General features: G+C 44.7%; 1 protein-coding gene across 1 annotated transcript in view; it reads left to right on the top strand.

The window, feature by feature from the left end:
• Positions 1–9,134, top strand: part of Ankrd50 (ankyrin repeat domain 50) — a 35,197-nt gene extending 26,063 nt beyond the window's left edge. The window contains exons 4-5 of the mRNA XM_028764049.1: positions 1,243–4,787; positions 6,321–9,134. Coding sequence (XP_028619882.1) covers positions 1,243–4,784 — 3,542 coding nt within the window. The 3' untranslated portion in view covers positions 4,785–4,787; positions 6,321–9,134. The remainder of the gene's footprint in view (positions 1–1,242; positions 4,788–6,320) is intronic.
• Positions 9,135–12,125: the final 2,991 nt, after the last annotated feature.

Genomic DNA, 12,125 nt, shown 5'->3' with positions numbered 1-12,125 from the left:
TGTCTCCAGTGGTATCAGGCAGGTGTTGGGGTCCCCTTTGACTTACCCACGCTCAGTAAGCCCTGTGTGACCCGCCTTTTGCTCATTATCTCCATCAAGCATAGATTTTTCTTTAAAGATTTTATTTTTTTATTTTATGTATATGATGAGTACACACACTGTTGCTGTCTTCAGACACACCAGAAGGAGGGGATTGGATCCCATTACAGATGATTGTGAGCCACTATGTGGTTGCTGGGAATTGAACTCAAGACCTTTGTAAGAGCAGTCAGTGCTCTTAATCACTGAGCCATCTCTCCAGCCCAAACTATTGATTTTTTTTTTAATTTTATGTATTTGCCATTGCTCTCATCAGCTCCCATAGCAGATGGTTGTGAGCCACCATGTGGTTGCTGGGAATTGAACTCAGAACCTCTAGAAGAAGCATAGATTTTTGTACCTGCTGTTGTCACAGCCCCCATGGTTCTTTCTGGAGTGTGTCTTTTCTCTAAAAGCTTTGCCTACAGTCATGCTTTGCCCTGCTTGTGACTGATTCTGGAACGTATTTCTAGCTCTGTATACTAATGTCCCTCTGGAAGATCCTGGCATAGTCTTCTTTGAAGAACTTAAGAGTAGCCACCACTGGTACATTCTTTAGCTTTGGTTGACATTTTTAGTAAATGGCTTTATTTTTACAGTGCTAGAGTTTTACAAACATAATTTAGCAATTTGCATCTTAATTAGTTCCAGTTATTTCTTGACAGTCTGAGATTTAATTATTTTAATTTGATATCATAAAGCAGTGTATTATAGTGTGACTGGTCTTCTGTTTGGATATAAACCACTCACATTAAACCTAAGGCAAGGTCAAGTGGATGATGGGTGGAAAGAGCTAGTACTTGTGTAAAAACAGTCCTGTTTGTCTGTCACAAATTTGATGCTCAGATACATATATATATGTATATATCTTCACAGAGTACTTCCACAGCTGGATATGTCTTGTCTCCACTTAGTGCTTCTTGCAAAGGAGTTGAAATGGGCACCACACTGCAAGAACAGATAGTAGCCACATTTGTTGGTAGGAAAACGAAATCATCGCTTTGCCTTTTGTGTTTTTATATGCAAACTGCTTTGCATACTAGCAGGTCTGGGTAGATTCTCTTGTTAGTGTTAACCCATGAGTCAGGCTATTTGTATTGGCTCACTTTCTTCATACATATGCCCACCTCTACCCTACTTACTCAACTGGGTCATCTTCCGCAGGGTTCCGGAAGATCAGTTTGGATGACCTTCGGAAGGCGTATATCGTCAAGGACGTACAGCAGTACATCCTCCACCGCCTGGATCAAGAGGAGGCACTCCGGCAGCACCTCACCAAGGAGACGGCTGAGACACTGAACCAGCTGCACATCAAGAGCAGTGGGTGCTTCTTGTACCTGGAGCGTGTGCTGGATGGAGTTGTAGAGAATTTCATCATGCTTCGGGAGATCCGTGACATCCCAGGAACCCTGAATGGTCTCTACCTCTGGCTCTGCCAGAGACTTTTTGTCCGAAAACAGTTTGCCAAAGTTCAGCCAATTCTGAACGTGATCCTTGCTGCCTGCCGGCCCCTGACCATGACAGAATTATACCATGCCGTGTGGACCAAAAATATGTCTCTAACCTTGGAAGACTTTCAGCGCAAGCTAGATGTCCTCTCCAAGCTCTTGGTGGATGGGTTGGGCAGCACCAAGATCCTGTTTCACCACAGCTTTGCCGAGTGGCTCTTGGATGTGAAACACTGCACCCAGAAATACCTGTGTAACGCTGCAGAAGGGCACAGGATGCTGGCCATGAGCTACACCTGCCAGGCCCGGAACCTGACCCCACTGGAAGCACAAGAATTTGCCTTGCACTTGATTAATTCAAACTTGCAGCTAGAGCCAGCTGAACTGGCTTTGTGGATGATATGGAATGGTACCCCAGTCAAAGACTCCCTGTCCACCTTGATACCCAAGGAGCAAGAGGTGCTGCAGCTGCTGATCCGAGCTGGGGCTCATGTCAACAGCGAGGATGATCGCACGTCCTGCATTGTCCGACAAGCCCTGGAGAGAGAGGACTCCATTCGGACTTTACTGGATAATGGAGCTTCTGTCAATCAGTGTGATTCCAATGGGAGAACTCTGCTGGCCAATGCCGCATACAGTGGCAGTCTGGATGTTGTGAATTTGCTTGTCTCCAGGGGAGCTGATTTAGAGATCGAAGACACCCATGGACACACGCCACTCACTCTAGCTGCTAGACAAGGGCACACAAAGGTGGTTAACTGTCTAATTGGCTGTGGCGCCAACATTAATCACACAGATCAGGACGGTTGGACAGCACTGAGGTCTGCTGCTTGGGGGGGCCACACCGAGGTGGTGTCGGCCCTGCTTTACGCTGGCGTAAAGGTAGACTGTGCAGATGCAGACAGCCGGACTGCTCTGCGTGCAGCAGCCTGGGGTGGCCACGAGGACATTGTCCTGAACCTGCTACAACATGGTGCCGAGGTCAACAAAGCTGACAATGAAGGGAGGACTGCACTCATAGCTGCAGCATATATGGGCCACAGAGAGATCGTAGAGCACCTGCTGGACCACGGCGCAGAGGTAAACCACGAGGACGTGGATGGCAGAACCGCTCTCTCCGTGGCTGCGCTCTGTGTGCCTGCAAGCAAAGGGCACGCATCAGTCGTGAGCCTCCTGATTGATCGAGGGGCTGAGGTAGATCACTGTGACAAAGATGGCATGACCCCCCTGCTGGTAGCTGCCTATGAAGGTCATGTGGACGTGGTGGACCTGCTTCTAGAAGGAGGAGCAGATGTCGATCACACTGATAACAATGGACGGACACCCCTTCTGGCTGCAGCTTCCATGGGGCATGCTTCTGTGGTCAACACGCTTCTGTTCTGGGGCGCAGCCGTGGACAGCATCGACAGCGAAGGCCGGACAGTTCTCAGCATAGCTTCAGCACAGGGGAACGTGGAGGTGGTGCGCACTCTCCTGGACAGAGGCTTGGATGAAAGCCACCGAGATGATGCTGGCTGGACGCCGCTACATATGGCAGCTTTTGAGGGTCACAGGTTAATATGTGAAGCTCTCATTGAACAAGGTGCTAGAACAAATGAGATTGACAATGATGGGCGCATCCCCTTCATTTTGGCCTCCCAAGAGGGCCATTATGATTGTGTCCAGATCCTGCTGGAGAACAAATCCAACATTGATCAGAGAGGCTATGATGGGAGAAATGCATTACGTGTTGCAGCCCTGGAAGGACACCGGGACATCGTAGAGTTACTCTTTAGTCATGGGGCTGATGTGAACTACAAAGATGCCGATGGGCGGCCCACGCTTTACATATTGGCCTTAGAAAACCAGCTTACAATGGCCGAGTATTTTTTGGAAAATGGTGCAAACGTGGAGGCCAGTGATGCAGAGGGAAGGACAGCGCTGCACGTCTCCTGCTGGCAGGGTCACGTGGAGATGGTGCGAGTACTTATTGCCTGCCATGCCGATGTCAATGCGGCAGATAATGAGAAGCGCTCGGCCTTGCAGTCTGCGGCCTGGCAGGGCCATGTCAAAGTGGTCCAGCTCCTGATAGAGCATGGCGCTGTGGTGGACCACACATGCAACCAAGGAGCCACAGCCCTCTGCATCGCAGCCCAGGAGGGACATGTGGACGTAGTACAGGTTTTGCTGGAGCACGGTGCTGATCCCAATCATGCCGACCAATTTGGACGCACTGCCATGAGGGTGGCAGCCAAAAACGGGCATTCTCAGATCATTAAGTTGTTAGAAAAATACGGTGCTTCCAGTCTGAATGGCTGCTCCCCTTCCCCTGTGCACACGATGGAGCAGAAACCTCCACAGTCGGCACCGTCCAAGATGCAGTCTCTGACCATCAGGTCCAACAGTTCTGGTGGTACCGGTGGAGGGGATCTGCAGCCTTCCCTCCGGGGCTTGCCCAATGGGCCAGCTCATGCCTTCAGCTCTCCTTCAGAGTCTCCAGACTCCACTGTGGATCGGCAAAAGTCATCTCTGTCCAACAATTCTCTGAAAAGCTCAAAAAATTCATCTCTGAGAACAACGTCCTCCACAGCCACGGCTCAGACGGTGCCCATTGACAGTTTCCATAGCCTGTCGTTCACAGAGCAAATCCAACAGCACTCACTGCCTCGAAGCAGGAGCAGGCAGTCAGTTGTGTCCCCCTCTTCCACAACCCAGTCCTTAGGACACAGCCATAATTCTCCCAGTAGTGAGTTTGAATGGAGCCAGGTGAAACCAAGTCTGAAGTCCACAAAATCAAGTAAAGGAGGCAAGTCAGAAAACTCCAGCAAGTCTGGGTCAGCTGGGAAGAAAGCTAAGCAAAATAATTCCTCACAGCCAAAGGTTCTAGAGTATGAAATGACTCAGTTTGACAAAAGAGGACCTGTTGCCAAGTCTGGGAGTAGCCCACCTAAACAGACTCCAGCTGAATCTCAGTGTAAAATTGTAGTCCCTTCATCTCAGGACAGCAACCGTGCCCAGCCACAGTTTCTCATCCACCAGCAGAGCGGTGAGCAGAAGAGGAGGAATGGGATAATGACCAACCCCAATTACCATCTGCAGAGCAACCAGGTGTTCCTGGGCAGGGTCTCTGTCCCTCGAACCGTGCAGGAGCGAGGGCATCAGGAGGTGCTGGAGGGCTTCCCCCCCTCAGAGACAGAGCTGAACCTTAAACAAGCCCTGAAGCTCCAGATTGAGGGCTCTGACCCCAGCTTCAACTACAAGAAGGAAACACCCTTGTGAGAGGTAAGAATGCAGGGCAAAGCGTAAAGCAGCCAAACTGTTACTCCTCTTCTTTAAAATGCCCCGCCTGGTGCTCTCAAGGCCCTTCTGTCACCTCCCTCAGTGTGTATTCATGGAGCTCATCCCAGCGCTCGGTTCAGTGTGAGTTCTCCAAACCCCAGCACCTATCCAAAGCACTTATGTGACACAGGATCGACAGATCTATACACCAACGCACAGATCAATGATAGGATCGCTAATAGGTAATGGACAGTAGATGTCTGATAGATATGTGATATGTCGATAACTAATAGACATAGATGATAGATTGGTAGAGACAGAGACGATGGGTGACAGCTGATATGCAGTAGATGATACATACATACATGCATACATACATAGATGCTTAATCTGTTCTTTATCTCCTCTCCCTTTCCCCCTCAGAATGTTAGACTGAATGGGATGTGTTTGTATTTGATGCTGTGTTCATCAGGTCTTCACTCTTTCAGTAAAACCTATGGCACTCTTTCAGTAAAAATGTATTGGATAAGTAGATGAACAGATCAATATATCATTTATTAATCCTAAATTAAGAGTTTTATCCTGTATTATCATACCATTTTATCGAGATATTTCTGATGGAAGTCAGAGTGGTTTTCTAAGTATTCAGTGTTTGGTTTTGAAGCACTGAGCTGTACCTAGTGGGTAGTTGCTACATATTAATTCTATGTTTCTCCCAGAAACAGATCATGGATTTAAATTAGTAATCAAGTTTTATTATGATGACTCTTCCAAAAATCTGTAGTGTTGGCATGTAATATACACAGTTGTGGACCATGGTGAAGGGTATGGGTTTATCATATTTACTTATTTACATATTTAGGGGCAAAATAAAGATAGCATATATTATGTTCGGATCATTAATATTTCATATTAAATAATGTTTCTATCCTCACCTCAAGGGAGGCTTCACTGCATAGGTGGAAGTAGGTGGAGAAGTAGCAGGTGCTCATGTCTACACTCTGGGTGCTCCCTGAGAGGCATTTTCCATGTTAGGAATAAACTGAAGATTTCATTAAGCATCTTGTCTAAAGTACAGTGACTTTGTAGACACCTGACTTCTGGTGACAGTCACACTCAGGCAAGCTAGCATCTACATCTCTTGTTCATCTTGTTTTGGTGATACAGTTTAAAACATTGATAGATGAATTATCATTAAATATATCTTCTAAAACTAAACACCTTTCTATAAGGGTGGATGGATGGCCAATCCAAGGTCATTCAAGAATACTTCTCCAAATTCTTGGTTCTGGTGGTATGACCCCTAAACTCCCAAGAGCTCTTGTAAAAGCAAAAGACTGCATCTATGTCAGATACTAAAAATACGATATAAGGTCAATGTTGCGAGAATAATGAATATTTGTGTATGTATTGAAATTGTTCTTTACATGCCAAAATGCATGACTAGTAAGTGGATAATATATTCTTTTATAAGGTCTTAAAACTGTCATATGAAAAGTATAGAAATTATTTTATTTTTTATTTTTTCGTTTCTAGTTGTATGAAACAGAAGGCATTGTGGTTGGAACAGCCGTTCAGCTGCCAGATGGAAGCCAGACGCCCGCGGCCATGCTGCTGAGACTGTGACTCCCGCAGTACTGTGTCCTGACTTACTGTCATGTGCCTACCCAGCAAGGCTGACCTTCTCAGCATAGCCCCATGCTGAAGCAGTCTCCACCACAGCGGATAAGTGCAGATGCAAACTGCAGATCCTCCGTACAGCCAAACCCGGTTCTGAGTATTTTCCCATTTGGTAAACATGCATGTGCCACAGTCAGGTGTCCACAAAGGCAGTGTTCCGTATTTATTGTTTCCTGCATTGTGATGTGTACTCAGTCCCATCGCATTGTCTGGTGTGCCTGGTTCTTGTGTATTTAATAGATGTTACTCAATAAAGCAATTCTTGCAACTGTTTTCTGTCCGCTAACCTTCAGCATTGGATAAAATCGAGCATCTGTGTTGATGCCACATGGAGGTGAAAAATGACTTTGTGATGAATTTTCCACAGGGATCAATTCTGGTGGTGTAGAGAGTCACTCGGGTAGTTTAAAATCTCCATCTTCCCAGTCAAGGACCGTCTGTGTTAGGCTGAATGTGTCAGTGCAGGCACACGCCAGCCACTCCAACTGCAGCCACTCTGTACATTCACAGTGGCTCTGAGCCATCTCCACCTGCCTGTCATCCCACCTGCAAGTCTATGGACCATCATTCCTGAAGCTTGGACATTCTCAGGGACAGAGCAGCCAGTGCCTGGGGGCATGTCAGCCTGAGGCTCCAGGTCCAGCTAAGGATGACTCGCTCTGTTCCCTGAATCATTCACCGGCTGCCTTCAACTCCTCCAGCTAAATGAAATGTAATCTATCATTGTAATTGAATGCTCACTGCTCTGAGCTGTTTCCACTTGCCAGTTACTGCATGATCACATTAGCCCCAGTCAGAACCAATTGGGTACATGTGAATGGCTCGGTGGGATGGATGTTCTTGAATGTACGGATGTACAGTCTATCACAAGTGATACCACTCGCCATCAGTCACAGCACACGTTTTTGTTATTTGATGGAAGTGATGGGCCTGCACTTTTCTAGCCACATACTCTTTCCTGTTTTCTTCTTTGCACAATTGCACATAGGGTGGAGCAGCTTAGATGGATCGTGCAAGCATTTGGCAGGATGGTTTCAGAAGCCAAGGACTGTTTGGTCCTTGGGTGAGTACTGTTCATCTCCCAGCCCTGGGGAATCTGTGCTCTCCACGTGCAGTTGCTAAGGGGAAATGGGGAAAGAGAATTTGGAAATTGAGCACAAAACCATTGCTACTACTGAGAACCTTGGAATGTTATAGTGAGAGGCCAGTGACGGCCATTGCGTGTGGAGGGGCACAAGGAGTGTTGCCTGTGGACACTCAGATGTGTAACTGCTTGCCATGAGTGTTTCTCAATTGAGTCTTTGTGGAAGCTTTCCCTTGCCTTGTGTTTTTCAGTGTCAGCCAAACTCATTTCCTGTGTGTCATCTGTCAGTCATAACCAGGATGAGGGACAGCTGATGAACTCACTCAGATTTAAGGTGATGAGGCGGTTAATACTGACAAGTCAAATGTGAATGTTTCAAGGATTGAATTCTTGTCCCTATGGGACATTGATTAGTGACACTTAACAGTACTCTTGGAAGGCAGCCTTAAAAGTGTTTCTGAATCTGTTGATAAGTGTGATCACACCCCATTACTGGAACCACTGTGACTCGTCACACACTTACACACAATTACCATAGAAGAGGAGCCTCTGACTTCTTATTAGGTGTATTTTTTTTTTAAAAAGAAAGATAACCCAAAAGCTGCCAGGTTTTCTATTCACCTTGAATTATTAAGATCATATTTATTTAATTTTATTACTTTTACAGAGTTGCACCTTGTGACCAAAGGGAAAAGACAAAACATTAGGGATTTGTGTTTTCCAAGTGTCTTGTGTCCATCTGTATGCGTGTGGGACAGACGGCAGGGAAGGACCTGTTGGAAAGAGGGTTCTCATAAGTATTCCTTGGGGTGTTTTTTTTTCTTTTTTTCTTTTTTTTTATTATTAATTATGATTCATAGTAGAACAAAAATGGCTTCTGATGAGAACCAGGTTGACCAGGGTGCTGCAGCCAGCCTGCTTGCTGTACTTGTTCATTTTGGAGTAGGGGTGGGGATAGGACCACAACTGGGAAAAACAGTGACTTCTGCTCTATTACAGAGATAAGAAACGGTCCCACAAATTAAAAAAAAAAGTAACAAATGGCTATTTTTGAAATTTCAATATTTAAATTTTGTAAATCAACTGTTTAGAACATCATGTGTTTATAACATTTTCTTGTAGTGTCCCTTTAAACTCCTTCCCAAAAGTCAGTGTCCCTGGTATTACAAGTGGTAAAACGTCAGAGAAGTAAGCATCTGAAGGGATCCAGGAAAGTCGGGGGGAAAAGAGGACCAGAATCTAGCGCCCTGTGGTGTACAGCAAATACCTTTTGTTCCATTCTCCTCCACCCCTACCAGATCCTCAACCAAAACCAGTCCAGTACTTAAGAGACTGGAACAAGTCCTCCCGCTGTTTGGCTGTGCAACTGTTTGGTTTGCTTAATGCCCTCCGTCAACACTTTCTGCAAATGTAGTTTCAGACAAATGCTTTTTTTCTGTTGTTCGCTCTAAGTGGGGTGTGTAAATAACCTAAAATGTACATTAAATTTCACAGTGTAAAGTTTTATTTTATTCCTTGTATTATATTATGCGAAAACATCCCGATGTACATGAAGTGCATAATAAATCTATTTGCTTTACAGAAGACGCCTTGCTTTAATTTCATCCTTTAGTAGCATGTGCATGATATGCTTACAGTAAGATTGTCTTTTAAGCTTATAATTTTAAAGAACACTGCAAGAGAGGGAGTGAGATGCAACACTGTCCAAAGGAAGCCAAGAGGCCAAGACTTAGCCTTTATCTTTTCGAAGCTTTGATAAGTGTTTGCTTTTCTGTTATCCCTCCCTCTCCTTTGACAGAATTCTTATTGTATCTCACTGTCTGCTTTTTACTATGACCCTGTGACTTGTGTACACACATGCCTCTTGATTTTACTATACACAGTCTTACCCTGAATATTTTTTAATTTTCTGGAAAAATGAATTGTTTTCTAAATAAAAGTGGGCTCCTCCTTTGGTAAGCCTGAGTCCCTTCTCTGGATATTTGTTTTCCCCAGAGGAACCCAGCATTGACCAGAATGTCCATCCCATGCATGTGTGCATATATGCCATTCATCCTATACATATCTGTGTATTCTGTTCCTCCCAGGGGATGTTTCTTTTTCTTTTTTTCTTTTTTTTTTGGCCCAGTCATTTAACATCACAAAATTTAGTTGAAGAGAATAGCCCCAAATGGTAGAAATGATGAAATATGCTATTTATCATCGCTAAATGACATCCCAGATAGGGTTACTGACACTATGTCCACCCAGTGAAGAATGTATAATAACATAGAAATGTGTTTCTCCCATTTCTGTTTGCTGCTCATTCACAAACAGCTTCACACAACTGAAACAATTGAAAGTCACTGTTCCTAGTTTGAAGTTCTGGAGGTAGGGAGTCTTACAGCAGGATGTTAGAGGACGGAGTCTTCTGGGGGGAGGGGAGAGGGCAGTTGGGGAGAATCTCCAGTCTATGTTCCTACCTAGCTGCAAATGGCCATTGGCAAGTCCGGTTGTTGCTTGACAATATAATTCAATCTCCATATGACATTCTCTCTGCCTGCCTTTCTTTCTTTCTTTCTTTCTTTCTTTCTTTCTTTCTTTCTTTCTTTCTTTCTTTCTTTCTTTCTTTCCTTCTTTCCTTCTTTCCTTCTTTCCTTCTTTCCTTCTTTCCTTCTTTCCTTCTTTCCTTCTTTCCTTCCTTCTTTCCTTCCTTTCTTTCTTTCTTTCTTTCTTTCTTTCTTTCTTTCTTTCAAGAGGTGAGTGATATTTTCTTCTTTTTTTTTTTAAATCAAATCGTAATTTTTACTTATTCACACAGGGGTTATAAACACAAAAAGGTAGGATGTGGGGAAGGGGATGACACTGGAGTGTGGGTGTTCAGGGGGAGTACAGATATCTTTCAGAATAGGGTATCGGCTGGGTGAAGGTTCAGGGGACAGGTCACTATGACTCTGCCTATGATTCACTTGTCCTTATCTAAGTTGGTATTATCCACCAAGGCTACCTATTTACAAGGTCTATGACTACTCAGGCTGGTAAATTTCCACAAAAACTGCCTGTTTACAATAGCTTATAGCCATATGTTTCAGTGTTTATCCACAGAGACCCAAGACTTAGTGTTAGTATAGATGTATGAACGGCCTGTTGCTGATTTTAGGCCTATGGCTGATTTTAGGCCTTCAGTGTGTAAGCAGGGATGCCCCTGACATCTTCTTTCTCTAAGTATAGAAGGGCTGTGGCGATTCTAATCTTGTGAAGGTGGGGATAGAGGCATGACCTTCAGTAATTGTAGGGGATCTTGTAATGACTCTGGTCCCCAGGGGACATTTCTAAGAAGACCAGCAGTTATTTTTCCTTCATGACTTTATAATTTAATGCAATTCCCTAGAGCTCATAATTTCCTGCAGTCATTCACTTACTTATATTTTTATATACTTGTTGGGTTAATTAAAAACAAACTTATTCTAAGCAGTTTTAATGTAGGAAGTGTTTGAGCAGAAATAAGTGATACTTACGGATTTCAAAAACACTTAGCCAAGTAGAGTTTAACTGGTGGGCAAAAGAGGCAGCGACGTCAGGGGCTTGGTCAGCAGTTTGATAGATGCCAGTTTCTAGTGAGATACTTTCAAATTTTATTATCATGTAGTGTGTGTACTAAAGTTACTATGAAGATATATTTGACTGCCAGTCACTCCATTACAATATAAATAAGAGCCAAAATAAGATTATTTGGGGAAGAGGGAGCAGACACAGAGACCCACAGCCAAACATTAGGGGAAGCTCAGGGTACCCCACAGAAGAGGGAGATGAAGAATTGTAGGAGCCAAAGGGGTCAAGTACACCAGGAAAACACATACGACTCACAAACATCAACTAAGCAGAGTTCATAGGGCGCACAGACTGAAGCAGCAGACACAGCCTGCCTGGATCCACACTAGGTCCTCTGCGTACATGTTATCGTTGTTAGCTTGGGGTTTCTGTGGGACTCCTCACAGTGGGAGTGGGATGTCTTTGACTCTTTGTCTGCTCACCCTCTTCCTCCTATTGGGTTGCCTCGTTCAGCCTTGCTGTGAAGGATTGTGCCTAATCATACTGCATCTTATGCCAAGTTCAGCTGAGAGCCCTGGGAGGCCTGCTCTTTTCTGAAAGGAAACTGAAGAAGAATGGATCTGAGGGAGAGGCGAAGAGGGAGTGGAGGACTGGGAGGAGTGGAGGGAGGAGAGTCTGCAGTTGGGACCTATATATGAGAGAAGAATAGAAAGTAAAAATAAAAGGAAATTAAAAAAAGGTAATTTGAAATTTGGACCATGTTTAGATTTCCATTTTCTTTTTCAAGGTTTTTTCTTTTATTATGTGTGGTGGTTTGTACATATTTGCCTATGTCTATGCAGTTGTGTTTGCATGTGTGCATGTTTGTATGATCTTGTATGTCTGCGGAGGCCCATGGTTAGTGTAAGGAGTCTTCATTACTCTTTACTTTCTTCTCTAGGCCGGGTCTCCTGAACTGACCTCAGAGCTCACCAATGCTAGCCAGCTTGCCCCAGGGGATCCTATCTGTGCCTTCTGACTGCTAGAACTACAGGTGGGCAGGAAGC

This window comes from Grammomys surdaster, unplaced genomic scaffold (genome assembly GCF_004785775.1).
Source record: "Grammomys surdaster isolate TR1022 unplaced genomic scaffold, NIH_TR_1.0 62, whole genome shotgun sequence".
NCBI lineage: Eukaryota > Metazoa > Chordata > Mammalia > Rodentia > Muridae > Grammomys > Grammomys surdaster.
Note: the sequence above shows the minus strand (reverse complement) of the source record. Positions and strands in the feature narration are given on the sequence as shown.